The 19887-nt window shown below is 36.6% G+C and overlaps 1 protein-coding gene across 1 annotated transcript; it reads left to right on the top strand.

The window, feature by feature from the left end:
- The first annotated feature begins 31 nt into the window (after window positions 1-31).
- On the top strand, window positions 32-19436 carry LOC136252905 (uncharacterized). The gene is made up of 13 exons (XM_066045497.1): window positions 32-188; window positions 544-606; window positions 1846-2124; window positions 5121-5854; window positions 6486-6593; window positions 7144-7242; window positions 7580-7678; window positions 9453-9551; window positions 11694-11792; window positions 18333-18434; window positions 18976-19180; window positions 19241-19274; window positions 19328-19436. The coding sequence occupies exons 2-13, from the start codon at window positions 585-587 to the stop codon at window positions 19332-19334; spliced, it is 1887 nt and encodes a 628-aa protein (XP_065901569.1). The 5' UTR covers window positions 32-188; window positions 544-584; the 3' UTR covers window positions 19335-19436.
- Window positions 19437-19887: the final 451 nt, after the last annotated feature.

Here is a 19887-nt window from a genome sequence, read left to right as displayed (position 1 = left end):
AATTATTGTAAGTCACGTGACAATGGTTTTGGGTAGTGTCCCTTTGTAAACATTTCTCTGTACTCGAGTCCGTACAATAGTGGAGTGTATCCGTAAGTCAAAAGGGACCAAAGAAAGTTGTGTACTCAGTTTTTGCATCAGACAGCTGTGGGTGGACGATAGTGGAGGAAGAGGTGCAACAAACAAAGGTTCGGTCACTGGACACTGATTAAAGTCTAAGGAAAAAATAGAAAATTTAGGGATCATAGAAACAAAATGCAATTAAACAAGGGAGGTAATTTTTACACAGCTGCAGTGGACATATTAATCCCCACTTTAGTCGTGGATATGCTGACAGGCTGTAGTCTTTGAAGAAGGAATAAATGTCCACTAGTACGTGCATAGCTGCATGACCTTAGTTGTTTCATTTCTATGACACCTACTCAAATGTAAAATTTCTAACTTTTCCTTACACTTGTATAGAAATCAAATAAGAGTAATGAATTGCAACATAATTTAGCAGCAGACAAGACAATATTACATGTGTGTCTTAATTTTCAATAGGGACAAAATCATCCTGTTGATGGTGTTACATGTAAGGACTCATGGCGACCAGTGTCACAAGAGGTATGTATGTACATACTGTAGATATTAGTCATGGATGCTTGTGTTAAGGCCACTCCAAATAAATTCTCTGTTTCCCGTCCCGGACTCAGGCATATTTGCATGTGGGCGGGTGGTCCATTTCCATTATTTCATTATAAGATTGGCAGCTTTTCAAGCCATTATTTGACTGGCACAACCATAAAAAGCTGCTTTAAAGCATGCTTAAGCTTGTACCTTCGTTTTTAAGTAGCTAAATAACTCAAACGTGAATTTGTGTTGACTTGATAGCACTGCTGACATGTGAACTGACTGTACAGAATACAAGAATAACCAGAAAATAATGGAAGAATACGGAATAATGGAATATTTAGAGCTGACAGTAACTAGATGTGGGCGGTGGACGGGAAACAGAGAATTTATTTGGAGTGGCCTAACATGTTGTTTAAGTATATGATCATAGAGGTCCGGAACAAATATTTTACACTAATAATGGTAGATATGAAGTGTATACACTCGTATCATAGAACAGACTACATATGTGACCAAATTTGACAAAACCAGGCTTCCACACACATCCAATTCTTTGAGCTGATGGTATATTCCAATATTAAGTTATGATGTCATAAAGTCATAAAACTGAATGTGTGTGGAAGTCTGGTTTTGTCAAATTCAGTCACATACAGTCGAACCTCTCGAATCCGACACCTGCGTAATCCAGAATCCTCTCTAATCTAACCCAAATGTCATTTACCAACATTTTTGTGTAGAAAACAACCTCTGTAATCTGACACTTCTGTACTCCGTAATCCAACACAAAATTTGATCCCTACAATTGGAAATACATTGTTTTTGACCTTTGTAATCTGACAGAGAATAATAGCAGCATTAAAACACAATCACAGAAAATAATTTTTAAGTAACCAAAGCATTTATGTGTTGACAATAATAGAAAAAAGCTATAACACTTGCACATTTCTAAAATTAATTCATGACTAAAACGTTTTACTTGTGATTTACTGCATAATCAGCTAGATATTGTACAATGTTGGATTACAGAGGTGACTTGATAATTCAACAACCTTCATAATCCAGCAAAATTTATGGGGCTCCCATTGAGCGTCAGATTAGAGAGGTTTGACTGTAATTATGTAGTTGTGGTTATAATCTTATGTTTTTGCTGTGTTTATAATCTTACGTTTTTGTTGTGTTTATAATCTTATGTTTTTGCTGTGTACATACATTTTAAATGCTTGCTTGCAGATTGTCCTACTCTCAAAGAACTTCAAAATGCAACTAGGCATACAAGCGTAGCTACAAGATGGTATAACCTCGGACTTCAGTTACTGGATAGTAACACTGCTGTACTGGATGTGATAAAAACCAATCATCAACGTGATGATGATCGGTGTACTGAAATGTTTAAGACATGGCTTGAGATGAAACCTGGTGCAAGTTGGAGTCACTTAGTTACAGCATTAAAGCGTATTGGGTTGACAACTGTAGCACGTAATATCCAGCACAGAAGGGTATCCAAAAAAGGTAATAAATTAACTATTATATTTGGTACGGAGCTGTGAATGTATGTCATCACGCACATCACAAGTCATGTCTGATTGGCTGACAGTCAGACATGGTATGACCCACTTGATTGTTACCTTTGTTGTCACCTTTGAATTTTGTTAATGTCTGATTGTCTTTACCAATTGTGCTTGATCACACCAGCTAGACTGACTGGTCAGTAAATCATACTGGAGGTGTAAATAATTAATACCATGTATAGTCCACTTACATGTGGCACCTAACCTATATATAGTCTAATCAGACCATGGGAGCTTTTCTAATTTATCAAACTCTGCCCAAAAGCATCCTATCTTTAATGCAATTAAAAGTTGTCAGACTTGCAAAAAAAGTTTAATTTTATTCCAAATATGCATGGAAGGGTGACTGAAATATGTCTCACTCTATGTTAATTATACTATTTATTTTCATCAACATGTAATTGCCAACTACAGATGGAAGGTTTGAAAGCTAAAATAAATACATGCCCATCACTCATCTTGCTCTGGAAGTACTTTGATCTGTTTCACTTAGCTTACTTGAATCAACAACAGTCAAGACTGAACAACTAGCCAGATGTTAGGAAAGATAGCAAAACATATATTGCAGTCATTAAATTTTGCCATAGAAAGGTTTACATAACATGATCTGTATGTACATGTATAAGTGTGCTGTTTGAAAGAAGCATGTGTGGTCGTGGTAAACACAACTCCACAAAAAGCAGTCGAGATGTAAAAAAGGGTGTGGCCTTTAATAGCCTTGGTGAAAAAAATTTGTGAAATCAAAGGTGACAGCCAAGAAATGGCAGCAATGATATTAATGCATTCAGCCATTATTACAATGTATTACAGTAGCATTAAAATCATAGCAGCCATTTTTTTGCAGCCACCTTTGTTTCACCCAGGCTATTGAAGGTCACACCATTTATTCACAGCTTGGCTGTTTGTGTGGGTTTCATTTCTTTTTGTACTCCATAAGGCCCCAAAACCAGCTAGCTTTGGGACCCACATTTCTTCTTATCTACAAACACATGATTACTGAAGACAGAAGTTATAATTTATTGTAACACTCTAATAGAGCGCATATTATTTTGAGTAGAACGTGTGTAGAATGTTCTAAAGCAATCTAGAATTTCCATTTGTAGATCTATAAGTTATAGTTAAAGCACCACCGCGTGTGAGGGTATGGAAAATACAGTACAAGGGGTATATCGAGAGGCTAATACAACATGAGGGTGAAGCCGAGTGCTGTATTTGCCTCAAGACACCCCCCAAGTGTTGTATTTTTCGTACACACAAACATAGGCAGTGCTTTAAGTGCTATATTGTACTTCCTAGTTGTCCGGCTTGGCAGTGATATTCTCTAGTACTCAAACTGTTGTGATTTTTGGTGATCAGGATATCAGTAAGTGTTTATATATTCTATTTCTAGTTGTAGAACAAGCTAATGGGATTAGTTTGGCTAGTTTTAGCAATTTACAATGTCACGCATGTGATCAATTGTGCTGTCTTAGTGGAGTCGCTTCGTGATCAGACGATCAGTAAGTGTTTATACAATCTATTTCTAGCCATAGAATGAACTGGTAGGCTAGTTTTAGCGATTTACATTGCGTTGTTTTCATAACATTCCTTAAATAAATTCTCCGCATAAAGCCACTCCAAATGTGACTGTAGTTTCCCATCCTCCGCCCGCATTACGTCTGGGCACCCACATTGCATGTCATTATTGTTCCAAAACCACTTCCTGTGCTGCTTTCAGGAAACTTCTGATGGAGCCTATTATTTTACATTGCTAAAAAGCACAATGAAACCTAAAAATAAATGTTTCTGGTGGTTGTTATCTTGCAAAGAAGCCATTTTCATGACCTTGAAATCCTCTCAAGATCAAAATACTCTAATAGAGCAGTCACATTTTTAATAATGCATAATGATAATGAGCCTCCCCCGCACTGAATAATAAGAACATCAGGACAAGAAACTACAGTCATTTGGAGTGGCCTAACTGTACTGTATTTGCCCAAGTGTGCTGTATTTTCCCAATTAAGCGCATAACTGTACTGTATTTGCCCATTTAGCTGCATAACTATACTGTATGACTCATACAGTACAGTTATGCAGCTAATTAGTACTGTATGGACAATACAGTATATGCGGCATCACTTTGATCCTCCCACACAAAGTACAATATTAAAGTTATAAACTCTCTGGTATTTTTCATTTATAAAGTAGAAATTAAGTGAGATGAACAGTTGTGATAGCAGTGGCTCAGTAGTTATGTATTTGGTTATTCAGTATGGAGGTCCATGGTTCAAACTCTGGTAAGCCTTTTTCACACCCTGCAGTGACTGTTCTATTAGAGTATTTCGACCCCTTGATTTACAGTTGTTTGGTTTTTGATTTGTAACTTGGTAGCTGTTACTTCTTTGCTTCAAAATGCACTGCTACAATGGCTAGCCTACACACACGCACCAAATTTTTAAGTTATTATTCCCACTAGCAGTTTACCCTGTAGCCATGACAAAAGTTTAATCTTTTTATGCAAATAAACGTTCATAGCACTATGGATACTTATCAGATTTCTTGAAAACTTAGTACATGGATTCACCTTTATATTCTACCAAATTTCAAGGTAATCAAAGTATGCATTTGCAAATCTAGGGCCCTGTAAATCCTTTAAGAAGAAGATCAAAATTTTGGCTGCCCATATCTCACAAATGACGGAAGAGAATTTAATCAAATTTCTGTGTGGCCTACCCTGCCTGGTGAACAGCTATAATGCAATAATTGTATGCTTTAGAGAAGAGACCATGGAGCAATGCATGTGTGAAAATCACGTTTTCTTTCTTTCTGTTAATATACAAATGGTATGACACGCCCACTTTCTTGGCTGTACAACACACTACTGTGTGTCTTGATCATGGCCTTTGTTTATTCTTGTATACTTTCTAAGTAATAAATTTTGCCTTTATTTGTTATTAGGGGCAGGTACAGCACCCACCAGGAAACCTGAAGCAGGAATCACAAATAAGCAAATATCAACTGAGGAAGCTAGTATAGAGTTTGGCATTCTCCTTACGGAAATCTTGGAAGAGTTAAAGAAAAACGAAAGCAAAAATTTGGAATTGCTGAAAACAATATCATCTACCCTCACTATAAAAGACAAGTCTGGTGTTAGGATGTTTAGTGATAGTGAACTTGATGGCATCAGAGCTTGTAATGACACTGATACACTTCTGGTAGTTAAACTACGTCACTGCTACAGATGGGATGACCACTCCATGTTGACTTTTCTTATGACATCATTAAACGCAGAAAAATGTTTAAATTTATTGCAAAAATTTCAGATCAAAGTGTACAGTAAGACTAGATTACAACAGATACATGAGCAGTGCTTAAAAGAGAAAAGGAAGTTTCCAGAGGGTTATCATAAAATGGTTGCAATAGTGGAAAATAAAATGTTCTCATCCATCACAAAAGAGGAGTATGATGAGTTGAAGCAGTTCATTGCAGATCATTGTGGAGTAGAGCCTCATGTGATGTCTCCATTATCTAAAGTAGCTCCATTCAGTTCAATCATCATTGAATGGTTCATTCCTGTCAATGCAGTTTCGTACATGATAAGAACAGCCAAAGCTAGTATTTACAAGTTAACTGAGAAGAAAGTTGTATATTTAAAGATGTCTTCAACAGTAATATTTGACCAAAGAAACAATGTAAGACATTACAGTTGATAGATAGATATGTACACCATTATATTATATCATGTTTGGTACACATATGCTGCAATCAAGAGTTTGTAGAACTCTCAACTATATTATAAACTCTTGTTGCAATGGTGCATATACCAATGTACAGTATGCATGTATGAATAGAGAAGGTATTACTTATTTAATGCACAAAATGTGGCATTGTGTATAATATGTATGTGGGTATCACAAACGTCACAATATAACCATTGTTTTTAAGTGGTAAGCTTTGATGTGAACTTATACTTGCCTATATTTCTTACTACATGCATTCCTATTCAGGAATGGTAATGGAATTTTGCATCTAGCTATTACAGCGTATATACATGTATACAGTGGAACCTCTCTATTACGGACATTTTGGGACCCAGAATTTTTGGCTACTTTTTGTTGTAATACAGAGGTTTTCCTCTTTCTGAGGTAACAAATGTATTAACCAGACCTGATGGGACCAAATCTTTTCTCCTTATTATGGAGGTTTTTTTCTATTGTGTCCTTAATTTGGGGAGTTGGTTAAGAGAGGTTCCACTGTATATAATTGTAATGTGTACGTATGTGCCAAGAGTTTACTGACTATTTTTTATGCAATATTCTACAGAAGTCAGAATGTGATCAATTACTAGAAGCAGCTGAGAAGGGAGATGCTGCTACTGTGGAGAGACTAATAAATATCAGATACATTGATGTGAATACTACTGAAGATGTGGTTAGTACACTAGCTACATATGAATGTACGTATAAAGACAACCAACTGTGAAAAAGGGTGCAGCCTTCATGCATCAATAGCCAGGATGAAAAAAGTTGTGAAATCAAATACGGTGGCCAAGAAATGGCTGTAATGATATTATACTGTCATTTAAATACCGGTAATATTATTGCAACCATTTCTTAGCTGTCACCTTTAATATCACATCTTTTTCATACTAGCCTGTGTTTGGAACAGCTTGGCTGTTTTTGGATTAATTATCACTCCTTTTTGTATTTGTATAGCTACACTGGTTTTTGTTCTTCCCTACAGGTACACAAAAGTACTAGATTTAAAGAGACATTTGCACTTTTTTGAAATTGGATTTTAGTTCCTGAACGTAGCATGTATAAAAGAATCTCATAATGTGCTTGGTGCATGTAACATTAACATTCTTTTCAGTAATCACCTGTAGTGAACCTACATAAATATGAATCAAAGCAAGCCCTAAAAACAATTAAACTATTATATAAGATATTTACTCTACTGCTTGCATGTATTTTTATTCCAGGTGAAGAAGACCGCTTTGCATCATGCATCTTGGAATGGAAATGTTCAAGTAGTTGAACTGCTGATTAGATCAGGATCAGACGTTCGTGCCCTTGATTGGGTTAGTTATCATTAAGCAAGTGACACACTAAAATCTCTCTATTGAAAATTAATATTTTTACTGACATTTTATTTAACTGTTTTGTACCTCTGGTTTAGAAAGTACGTATGGTAGTACTTAAGTTTGGAATCACACCAGTTTAAATTTCTCATAGTCATAAACTACCCTAGAAAACTCAGCATGTGTGTTGACATACATATCTATGCAATAACCTAATAACCTACTTTTATTTGGCTAACTTACTGGAGTACACTTCAGTAAACTTTGTTACATATGTGTAGCAACTCATCTTGTGTATTTGAATGCTAAATGATAATAATATATTGTATTATTGCAGCGCAGCACAACTGCACTACAATGTGCCATTGAAAGAAGACATGTTCAGCTAGTAGAGATGCTCATTAATCATGGAGCAAATGTAAATGCACTGGATTTGGTAAGTAAGCATTATGTAATGAAAGTGAACACATCAGTGTTGATCATACATAATTATAATGTGATTGCTGCTGGGAAACGAAGTATAAGGGAAATATTATTTTTGCATCCAATAATAGTACAACTCACTGAGTACCATGTTAGCAGTGAAGCTGAGTGCTGAGTACTTTATTTTTGTATGTAACGTAATTTAATTGACTTTTATAGCACAGTGCACAAAACGCAGGGTTGTAGAAACCTATCTGTATTTGGTCTGGCTCTGACTGTGGCAGAAAGAAGGGGGGCACTGCTAAAGGTCACTGCATGCATGGAGGGGATTTTTGGAAGTAAAAATTCCCAATGCAAGTAGTAAATGTTTAACTGAAACTAATAGGTGATTGCTCTATTGGAGCAAATCCCTTGGTTAATTGTGAACACAAGAAATAATTCCCAACTCCATAGCCTGTTGCATGCAAATGACTTTTCATTAATTAAATGGGTGCCTGTAATTTACTTTCCATATAGTCACTGTACAAATTGATTTTTTTTTTCCTGATGATTGCTATAAATTCTAGTAAGTAGAGTGGTATAGCACCAAAAAATGAGCATTTTGTGCACTTTGTGATACAATTATGAAACTTTCCACAATATGGTGCCATCATGGATTTGACCTTTGGTGACCTTTACAGCCATTTTTTCATTGAAAATTAATCTTTTATCTTTATCTCCATGAGGCATTATTTCACACTGTTAAAACATAGTATCAAATTAAAGGTGTTGATCTAAGAATTATATTGAATTTTGTTTGAAGTTAGTACTGTACCTCATTCCACTACAAAGTTATGGTCATTTTAAAAGCCAAAAAAATTCTTTGCCCTTGGGGTGTAAATTACAAATGGGAAAGTAATTCGTAGAATTTCGTTGCTAATATAAATGATCATAACTTTGGAATGCACTATTGACTTCAAATAAAAGCTGAGTAGTTCGTTTTAGCAGCACCTTTAATTTGAAACTGTGCAAAATGATGCCTCAGGGAGATAAAGACAAAAACGAGAAATTTTCAATACAAAAATGGTCACCAAAAGTCAAATATGCAATGGCAATATATCAAATATATATATGTCACAAACAGTACAATTTATATGGAAAGTTTCATAATTGTATCAAAAAGTACACAACTATTGCACTATGCCGCTCTACTATTCATAGCATATGGATTATTATTTTTTTTGTTATTCATATATAATTAATGGAGGAGACTGAGTGTGGCACTCAACTAGACATTGGGTGGCCTGCAGTTTGAATCCTGGGGTAGGAGGGACTTTAGGTTTAAGGAAGAAAATCGATCCCTCCTGGAGGAAGACTGAGCGTGGCCCCGACTAGACATTGGGTGACCTGCAGTTCGAATCCTGGGGTTGGAGGGATTTTTTTCCCTTACTTTGGCCCCCTTTCTATTGCACCGTATCAGTCAGTAGGTCAAGTCATTAGGTCTAAGTCCTTGAAATTAGGTTAGGTAATCCTAAGGCTGCAGCACATGTTGCTGTCAGACCTTCAGTGCTGGTCACTGTAAAGTGCTAATAACAATAATAAAACAAAACTTTCCTTTCTTTGGCCCTTTTCTGTTTCACCTTATTGTTAGCTAGGTCAAGTAATCTTTAAGTCTCCAATTCCAGTTTGTTAGGTTAGGTTAATCCAAAGGCTGCAGCACATGTTGCTGTCAGACCTTCAGTGCAGGCCACTGTAAAGTGCTAATAATAATATTGATACTTACCTACATTGTTACGATGGTATTATAGAGAAAGATGACTGTGTTACATCATGCTGCTAAGAAAGGACCAGTTCAGGTGGTAGAAACACTGATCAGATCTGGAGCAAATGTGAAAGCACTTGATAAGGTTAATCACTACCATATGTGTTGTACATGAAAGAGATATACAATACATGTAGTATTTATACTAACCAGTGCTTTTTTCCTTAAAGTACTGTACCATATCATTATGTTTATTACTTGACAGTTAGCATTCAATTTCCCCGCATGACTGCTTATCTTCTGCTATTGTACATATGAAGGCAGCTGCTTTTGTGCTACATGACTGCTTAATTTAACTGATATGGTTGCTGTAACATGTGGAATGTTGCTACTTCACATGCATAATACTTCACACATATCAGGTGCCACCAACTGTGCAGCTATCTAGTTTAGTGCGCCTCCTTGTGTATATATGGTATGTTAAACCACAACAATTTGTTATTTATCCTATGCAGCAGATAACAAAAAATCTTAAGATAAACTTAGCAGTGTGTTGTGTTGTGTTGTGTGGGAATGTCTCTGTGTGTGCATGTGCATGTGTGTGTACGTGCATGTGTGTGTGTGTGTGTGTGTGCATTCATGTGTACATACATGTGTTTGAGCATGTGTACGTACATGCGTGTGTGCATGTGCAAGCTCAGCATGCATAGCCTAATATAGTTAGAGCACCAGAAGATAGGTAATTGCAAGGTTTCAGGTTCGATGCTCTGTAATATCCAGTTGGTATTTCTGTAATTTCTTTGAGCAAGAAGCTTAACCACATTGCTCTAGACTACACAGCTGTACATTGGAGCCTGGTGTCAATTGGGGAAGCAAATTCTCCACTGTCTTTGTCTTGCTAAGTCGTATTAGAGTCATTGTGGAACTTTAGTCCTCCTGCGGGTTACTAAACCTGCCCCAGGAGGATTTGTCTGCACAAATTCAAGTGCCTGAGTGATGCACCAGCATCCCATTGCTGGTTGGCATCAACTGTATTTCCACAGCAGACAGAGGCTTTGCTTTATGTATATAGTCTCCAATGATGCACAAATGGAAATTTATGACAGGTAATGTCATATAGTTATGTGCTACTGTATCAAAGCAAAGTTGTCTCCTCACCCCTTGAATGGGGTAGGATGGCAAGGAATCTTGCCAACTGGTATGAAGTGCTTGAAGGAGAAACAAGCAAATTTGACTGACTGGACACCTAATGCATAATCAATGTGCATGCATGTTTGTTGTGTATCACTATTAATTACCACGTGCATTGCTACTATTATATTAGTTATATGTTATTTGTATATTATTTGGCGGAGAACAGTACTCTAAAGTGGGGGGGGGCAAGTCATGTGGGATGGCTGTAGGTTACAAAGTGTTTTAAAATCATTAACTGTACCTTAGTGTGCAAAGCATGTCAATACTAGGGGGTCTGGGGCATGCCCCCACAGGAAACTTTTGAAATTTGAATGCTTTGAGATTGAATCTGAGAGCATTTTCAGTGGTACATGTGTACTTGAATATGGCAATGACTATCATTAAGATACTGTACAATTAGATACACCAGTAATTGAAGGCATTTCAGTAATTGAAGGCATTTCAGTAATTGAAGGCATTTCAGATAGATTCATGCTCTTGATTACGTATAGATATATGTGTTAATGAAGACATATTGAATCAATTGTATAGCAGGACCAACTCATATGATTCCGCTGAATGTTCTATTAGAGTAGTTAGGTGACTGCTCTATTAGAGTATATTGATCTTCTGCATTCCCAGCACTGGTTCATGCAGTATTCCATTCATGCATAACCTTTAGTTAGTACAAATCCCAGTAAATCAAGGTAAAGTAAATTGACTAATGACTACAGTAGTTGCTTTACTTTGGCAACTGGGCATTGGAAAAAGTGAGGGGGCACTGCCCCTCCACTGTTGAAAGTGGGAGGGCAGTTGCCCCCTCTGCCCCCCCCCCCCCCCCATCTCTCCGCCCCTGGTCTATGTACATGCACACATGCACATTAAATCTTGGGGCATAATAGCCTGCAAAAGTATAGTCATTGTACGTACATAGAACATGGCAAGAAATAAGTTGTTTAATAGTTATAAGTGCTTGATTCCCAAAGCTATTGAAACCGTGACTTTTAGGTGTCATTGCACCAAAAAATTACATTCATTGTTGGTTAAATAAAATTTATCGTTTCTCAATCTTTATCATTATGTGACTTGCCTATGTACATATGTATCATTACAGGAAAATGAGACTCCTTTACACCATGCTGCAAGAAAGGGCCACATTCAAATTGTAATGTTGCTAATCCACTTTGGAGCAGATGTGAATGCAGTTGATGTGGTATGTATGTACATGACAGTGTTACACTCTAATGTTAGTAATAAGACATAGAGTTAAGTTTTTAGTCAAGAGTACATATTATGTACTCTTGATTTAGTGGTTATAATTTCTATGCAGCAAAGAGAGATGGTGTGGAAATAATCTGCATAAGTGGCAGCAGCAACTAGTTTTACATTATCAGCTGCACACCGTGAACACTTTATCTACCTATGCAAAAGTAGCCAAACTGTAAAAAGGTGTGACTCCTAAAAGGCCAGGGTGAAAAAGATGTGAAATGCAAGGTGGCAGCCAAGAAATGGCTGTGATGGTAGATTAATGGCAAAAAATTTAATAACAACAATTCAGGTGAATTTGGTGCTGACTCCTAGTAAAACTTGGAGATGGAAACACAAATTCACCTGAATTGTCGTTATAAAATTTTTCCATTAACCTACGATCACAGCCACTTCTTGGCTGCCACCTTGGATTTTACATCAAAAAAGCAGATGATTTTTGTTATGCAACTGTTACTGCATGGAGCAACATGCAAAGCATATGAATATAATATTCTTTAAGTGGTCGAGTCAACTTGACTGCTCTATTAGAGTAGTTTATTGTGGTTGATGGCTCTATTAGAGTATCCACGATAAAAATAATTCTTACCAGCACAATTGTCTTAATTATTTTCTTGAAACTTTCACAGTGTATTCATAACTATGATATGTTGATGCCAATCATGTCCAAGTAATCTCATTCAAAACAATTGTTTGTGGTAGGATTTCAAATGGCCAATTCATCGAGGATCTGCCAAACACCAACACCACTTACGTATATGGTGTTTTCCAATATAAAAGACAGTTATTGTAATAAACAATAATTACAATAATAATAAGTATTATTATTGTATTTATCGAGAAATAGAGGGCATAACCATTTGGCTTCATATTCAGAGAATTCAAAAATGATGGATAACTGGCTGGGCATGCGTGACAGAAAAGAATCGCTCAATATCCTTAGCAGTAATTTGCCTTGTATTAGGTGGGTAACTTAATATGGATACAAGAATTGTTTGGTTGTGGTATCAAGATGAAAGCTTGTCATACGCCCATGAGCCGAGGTGTCACAATGGTTAACTTTTCATGTGAATTGTGGTGACTCTGGTGAGGACAAAATCGTTGCTACATGTAAATAAATGATACCCATGAGTTTAGAACTAGTCACGAGTCTAGATTGTTGTATGTTTTGCTTCGTTAATGCTACCCAAAAAAAAATGGTGGAATGGCGGGTAGCTTGCCTTTTCTCGGTCTGTTGCTCTTGGTTTTGAACAGTTCTTTGTGAGAATCCAGCGAACATTTGATTTCAGGTGGAGTTTCTAAGGTGAGTTTTCTATTAGCACCCCCGTGCTTAGTGAAATATCTGGCTGTGATCTATCTGCGGGTGTTCATTAAAAAGAATGTTTTCTTTGTGAATATTGCTATTACTCTACTGATTTTAAGTGGCGATGTGGCGCTCAATCCTGGCCCTGGATATTCTTGTGGAGTTTGTTCTGTGAACGTTGAAGATTGTGACAGAGCTATTTTGTGCGACATGTGTGAAACGTGGTATCACGTGAGCTGTGATCCTCTTATTAGTGATAGTCAATATGATGCATTTGTTCAATCTCCAAATGATGTTCCATGGTTTTGCTCCAGGTGTGTTCAGATTGGTGATACCCCAGCTTCGTTTAAATTTCCACTTACTAATGAGGCACTGACCTGTTTGTACCTGAATGCTCGCAGTATTTTTTCTAAATGGCTTGACTTAGCTGCTTATTTAGCTTCACTCCAATATGATATTGTTGCAATCACTGAGTCCTTTTTAGATAATACTATTGTAAATTCGCTAATAGTTCCACAATCATACATTGGACATCGTCTTGATCGCAATAGACATGGTGGTGGAATACTTGTGCTGGTGAGAGACAACTTAACAGTAGTTCGTCATTCAGACTTAGAATCAGATTATGAACTTCTGTGGCTTGAGCTATTTTCTGGAATTGGGCCTGTCTTATTTGGGACGTTTTATCGCTCACCCGGCTCTGATGTTTCAGCACTGAATTCTCTTACCTTATCATTACTTTCCACTCAGTCAAAATACCCAATTGTTTTATGTGGAGATTTCAATCTACCTAGTATCAACTGGTCAACTATCTCTCTTACTGTTTCATCTCCCAATGTTGATAATCTACGTACCTGGAACTGATCATGAGGCCATTCAGTTTGTTTTGGTTGTTACTTCCCCAAGGCAAATGAATTGCTCAAGTCTCTTGTATAATTACAAGAAGACTGATCTTGACCACTTATATGAAATTTTGAGTCGTGTACCTTGAAATTGTATTTCTAGTGATGATATTGATGAGTCATGGACAATGTGGAAAGACTTGTTTTTCTGTGCAGCTGACTCTGCTATTCCTAAGGTGCGATGGAAGAAGTCCAAAGTAAAGCATTGGTTTACTGATGAAACCATTCACTTGATTAAAATGAAATGCCGCTTGTATAATCGTATGGTCAAAAATCCATCTTCTGATTTTATTAAATCTAAGTACAAACAGCTTAGCAATTTAGTTCAATCCAGAACAAGACAGGACACTGAGTCTCATGTTTCCTCTCTCTCTAGCCAATATTCTGACTCTCCTAAACCATTTTTGAGGTGGCTTAACTCTTCCAAGGGTGGTAGATCTCCTATACCTACTTTACTACATAATAATGCCAAGGTGACTGAGGATTCTCAGAAGGCTGAGGCGTTTAATACTTACTTTAGTTCAGTGTTCACAGTGGATGATGGCTCTGATGTTTCAAAGTTAAAAGAATCCTTATCCATTCACCCATATATGAGGAACTGATGAATTTACACTGTGACAAGGCCTGTGGCCCAGGTCTGCTGCCATCACGATTACTGAAGCTGGGTGCTGAATTTATTGCTCCTTCATTGGCTCAACTGTTTCAACAGTCACTGTCATCGGGTAAATTGCCATTAGACTGGATTAGTGCCAATGTTGTACCAGTTCATAAGAAGGGTGATGAACGTCTTCCAAGTAATTACCATCTAATTAGTCTGACATCCATCGTTGTCAAAATTATGGAGAGACTTATTGCTACTCTAGAATATCACAATATCCTTGATGATTGTCAGTTTGGTTTTCGACACAAATGTTCCACTGTTTCACTACTATTAGAAGCAGTTAATGACTGGGCTGTATCTTTAGAGAATCGTAACAGTACTCACTGTGTATTTCTTGACCTAGCAAAGGCTTTTGACTCTGTTTCTCATCCCTGATTGCTGTTAAAGTTAGAAGCTCTAGGAATTTCTGGTGACATTTTAAATTGGCTTAGAGCTTTTCTTACTGGACGCCACCAGAGAGTTGTTGTTAATGGTCAGTTCTCTTCTTGGCTTCCTGTTACCTCAGGTGTGCCCCAGGGCTTAGTCCTAGGTCCTCTATTATTCTTATTATATATCAATGACATTTCCTCTGTAGTAGCTCACAGTAAAGTCAAACTGTTTGCAGATGATGTCACTATTTATAAGGAAATATCCTCTTCCAGTGATGCTGCTTTGCTACAGGTTGATTGTCTAACATAGCCAGTGGGCTAAGAAGTGGCTCTTGCATTTAAACCCACTGAAATGTGATAGTATTGTAATTTCCAACAAACGTTCTCCACCCTTACCATCATATCATCTGGATTCTTCAGCTATTTCTCATCATCCTGTAGTATGATACCTTGGTGTACTTGTTGACTCCAAACTCAATTGAAATGACCATTGTAAATATGTTTCAGCTAAGGCTTCTAGATCATTAAACTTCCCGTCTCTACAACTCTTCAATATCAATTAAGTCCATTGCTTACAAGTGTATTGTCCGGCCTATCCTGGAATATGCCTGTCCAGTGTGGCATCTTTACTCCAATAACAATGTAAATCTTTTGGAATCCATACAACGTAGGGCTGCCCATTGGGCTTCCAATAGTAGGTGGAATCCATTATCATATTGCAGGAGTAAATCTTCTGATGACTGTATTCAAGAGTTACACTGGCCTACCATCAAGCAGCGCCACAAGAATTTCTCCATTTGCCATGTACATGATAGTCTGCACCACAGAAGCTCTTTACCTTTTCACAATCATTTTCAGTTACCCGAAACCACAACTAGATCTCATCCTCTATCGATCCGGCCAATTGTATCTACTTTTTTTGTAAACAGCCCTTTTCTTTGGAGCACCATACCGTATTCCATCCTACAGATTAAGAAGTCAAATCTATTCCATGCTGCCCTTCGCCGATTTCTATTCAAATAACTTTCTCTTTTTTTGTCCTGTTGTGTATTGCTCTGTTATTAGCTATTTGTCTCATCTTAGTTATTGTATTTGTGTGCATTTAATGTTACTATATGTATGTTTAATTGTGGGGAGTACGTTTGCAGGCTTGTCCTTCTGTACGACCCTGTCATTTTGACAAAATTGATAATGATACTAATAATATTCAAAATAATTATGGAGCTCAAATTCTTTGATAAGGCAAACCATGCATACATAGTTGAAAAGGCCTAATAGTTTTTTTTTTATTAAGTTTTACATTTTGGTTTGCTATGCAGATAGGTTTTGAGATGTTGTAATAGTGAAAGCGCTATGTACTAACCTAAATATGAAAGTGTTATGGTTTTAAAAGAATTTGAGCTGGTCTAACGTTTGCTGGTTGTAGCCATACACTGTATTATGCCCATGCAGTAGTAAAAACTTATAGATGATTGCAACACTCTAGTGGAATGACAACACCTTTTAGTGTAAACTTATTCTTGTTTACATACTTTTTATTATATAGAGATGTAGCACATATTATGGCATGTTTTAGTACATAGGTACATGTACAACTATGTATTATGCACATACTAGAAATATTGATAAGGTCTGTGACACAACGTTATAGCTATCATAAAGCTATCCCACTAGGGACCTGTAAGAAGGCTATTAACGTAACATGTAGATAGTCAGAACATTGAGATTAAATCCCTTGTGAATGCCAAAAATTCCAAAAGTTGTGTTTTTGATTAGATACATATGCACCAAAGGAAGCTGCATTGTGACCTAAACTTTGACTTCTTGTCAACAAATAGGCGTCTTCATGATACTGTTTCACTAGGGACTTGTGAGAAGACTAAATAACCCTATCCTTAGTTTGTGTGTTGCTTATTATATACAAATAATAGATTGCTTGTAAAGAGTCTTGCAAAAGTTGACAGTGCAAGTACAAATGAATTGAAATGTGTTGTTAGGCAGTCGTGAGTTTATATTTTCATTTTCTGTTCAATCAGCCTGAAAAGTTAATTAGTTTACATGCATTCACACTCTATACACACATTTGTACAAATTGATCACAGACAATAGTTAATACTTGCACAATAGAACATGACTGAATGTCTGCTATTTAAGTATATACCTGCCTTGGTAACTATTGTCTATTTATGTACAGTAACTCCATTCGCTAACAGTACACCGTTTATTATGTACGTAGCTTCACATTCACTAGTTTCTAATCATTCATATAGTTTATTGTCATCAGTCTAACCTTTATAACTGGTGAACAACAAAATCAATCTCTTGGAAACCTTTTTTCACACATGCATGGTTGGCTGGTAATGGCCACATATTGGTGTTTAATAATTGGCAAACTGTAGACCCATAAGGTAGTGGTATGACTTAATTATAACCAGGGGCGTAGTGCCAAAATTAGGAATGAGGGGACTAGGAAGAATGATAACTGGTTAATACAATTTGCATAGCTTGCATACGTTCAATGTACTCTATCTTAAGGGGGTCTGGGGGGCATGCTCCTCCAGGAATTTCTATTTGATATTGGGTCTTAAAATGCATCTAAATGTTTTAGTATGAGTGCTTGTGTACTGCTTGAGTATGCTTGGCACTTACAGAGACCAAAGACATAGTTTAAACAAGAAGTTCTTATGGCGAGGAATTATAGTATTTGCTGAAATACATGTTCAGCTAATGGTGAGATGGACTTACCTACAATGACAGTTTTGATGCATAAGGAATTTGTATTGAACAATTACAAACTGCACTTTGCAAGTTTCCATTAGTTACAGAGTAAATGCTCAAATTAAAGGAACAAAGGTGACCAAATTTGTGAAAAGGGCTTTCCATACACATCCAATTTAATAATAATTTTGACGATCCACATCTTCAGATTTGAAAAGACTATTAACTACAAGTAAAATTTGGTTAGTAGTGAGCACCAACATATCTTAAGGGATGGGGAAAATTTCAGGGTTCTATGTCTTCCAAGTTCATACTGTAGAATTGGATGATATGTGTGTGGAAGACCCCTTTTCCCAAATCTGGTCACGGTCATTATATTGCAATGACTACCAGAGATTTCTGCCATGTTATGTATATTGCATGCATAAAGTTGTGGCTATGATATAATATGTAATTGTGTAGATGTACTCAAATAACATGTGTAATTAGTGTGATAGTGATTTTGTTTTCTGCTGTGTTGATGATCATCCACCAGAAAGGCAGAACGCCACTACACTTGGCACTAAAACATGGCAAGAGAGATGTTGTGCAGTGTATTGTGAATGAACCTAGATTTGATACTACATGCTTGGATCAGGTAAATAGCTACGTATAGTGTATTTGAAATGAGTTCTGAGCCTGTTCATTCTACCAACAACTTTTTTATATTTATACATTGCATATTTTAAAAAGTTTCTCAGCTACTATTATTTTGTAACTTGACTAGCTACAGTACCAAAAAGTAAACTTAAAATGGACTGGAATTTTCCAGTACAGTTTAAGATAATACTATAGTTGTTTCAAACCTTGTAGCTAGGTGTTATATGCCTTATAAATATGTGTATGTGCCAGAACAAATTAACCAAGTAGTGATCATGAAAATGGACACTTAAATTCTGTGTTGCTAATACAGAGCTGTATATAGTGATCATTGCATGCAAGTTGCGAAAATAAAGTGTTAGAGATAATTATACTATAAAAATTGCACTGTTGTCTATTACCTAAGACATTAAAGGCAGTTTGACTAAAAAGACAGAAATTCTGTATGATCCAATGATGTACTAGTGTATTGATATGCATATGTTGCTACAGAACTTGCAATTGGTATTACCTATATAAGCGTATCAATTGCATTACAGGCAACACAAATAGAGATTAGTAGAGTGTTAGAGCAATCACAATCGGTGGAACAAATAGTTTCTGCTTTTCCAAAACTGAGTCATACCAGTAGCAGCTGGTCATCAGGATATGGTAGTAATCCATCATCCTCCACCACTAAACAGAATAGCACCATCAGTGATCACACAAGTGCTAGTGGTAATGGAGCATCATCTCATGAACTAGGTGAGGATATAGTGATATATCATGTGATGTGTGTGATCCATGTATGGTTCTCCATTATAGAGATGAAGCAGAGGGAAGAGAAACATTTTATCAAGTAACAGTTTATAGTATATCACTTTGTGTTGTTATCTGTTGACTGTCTTGCAGACATTGATTTTGATGTTTGGATGACACAAACTTTTGCTACTTATGTAAACATAATATAATTTAAATGCACAACTATGTACAGTTATTGATTGTCTTTTCTTCTGCCTAATTTTATGAAGTGTTGTATATAGTACACACAGGGATCCATGCAGGTGCTTGATTGCTAGTAGCTATGAAGTGGCAGATTACAGATGTAGGATCTCACTAAGGATATCCTCATGAATGTTTGCCTGTAGCTACATGGTTGCTCAGTGTATATATAGCTATACTGAAGAATCAGTACATTATACAATGGGGTAGGAAGGAGAAGATTGATACCTGAATTATGTACATGTAGTGATTCAAACACATTCATATTTGTAGGGGATGGTCCATACTGGAATACCTGTAGCTAATGGCTACCCGCCAACTCATCAGTAGAATGTTGAGATGCACATTGAGCCTTCAGAATCTATAAGCACGTTAGCTGCTCATGAGTAAGTAGCTACCACCTGCTGGAATTATTGATTGATTCTTTACTGTGTAGCTAGAGTCAGATAAGAAAATGCATAGGTAGGTAG

Source organism: Dysidea avara, chromosome 4 (assembly GCF_963678975.1).
Source record: "Dysidea avara chromosome 4, odDysAvar1.4, whole genome shotgun sequence".
Classification (NCBI taxonomy): domain Eukaryota; kingdom Metazoa; phylum Porifera; class Demospongiae; order Dictyoceratida; family Dysideidae; genus Dysidea; species Dysidea avara.
This window is presented reverse-complemented; position numbering and strand designations above follow the sequence as displayed.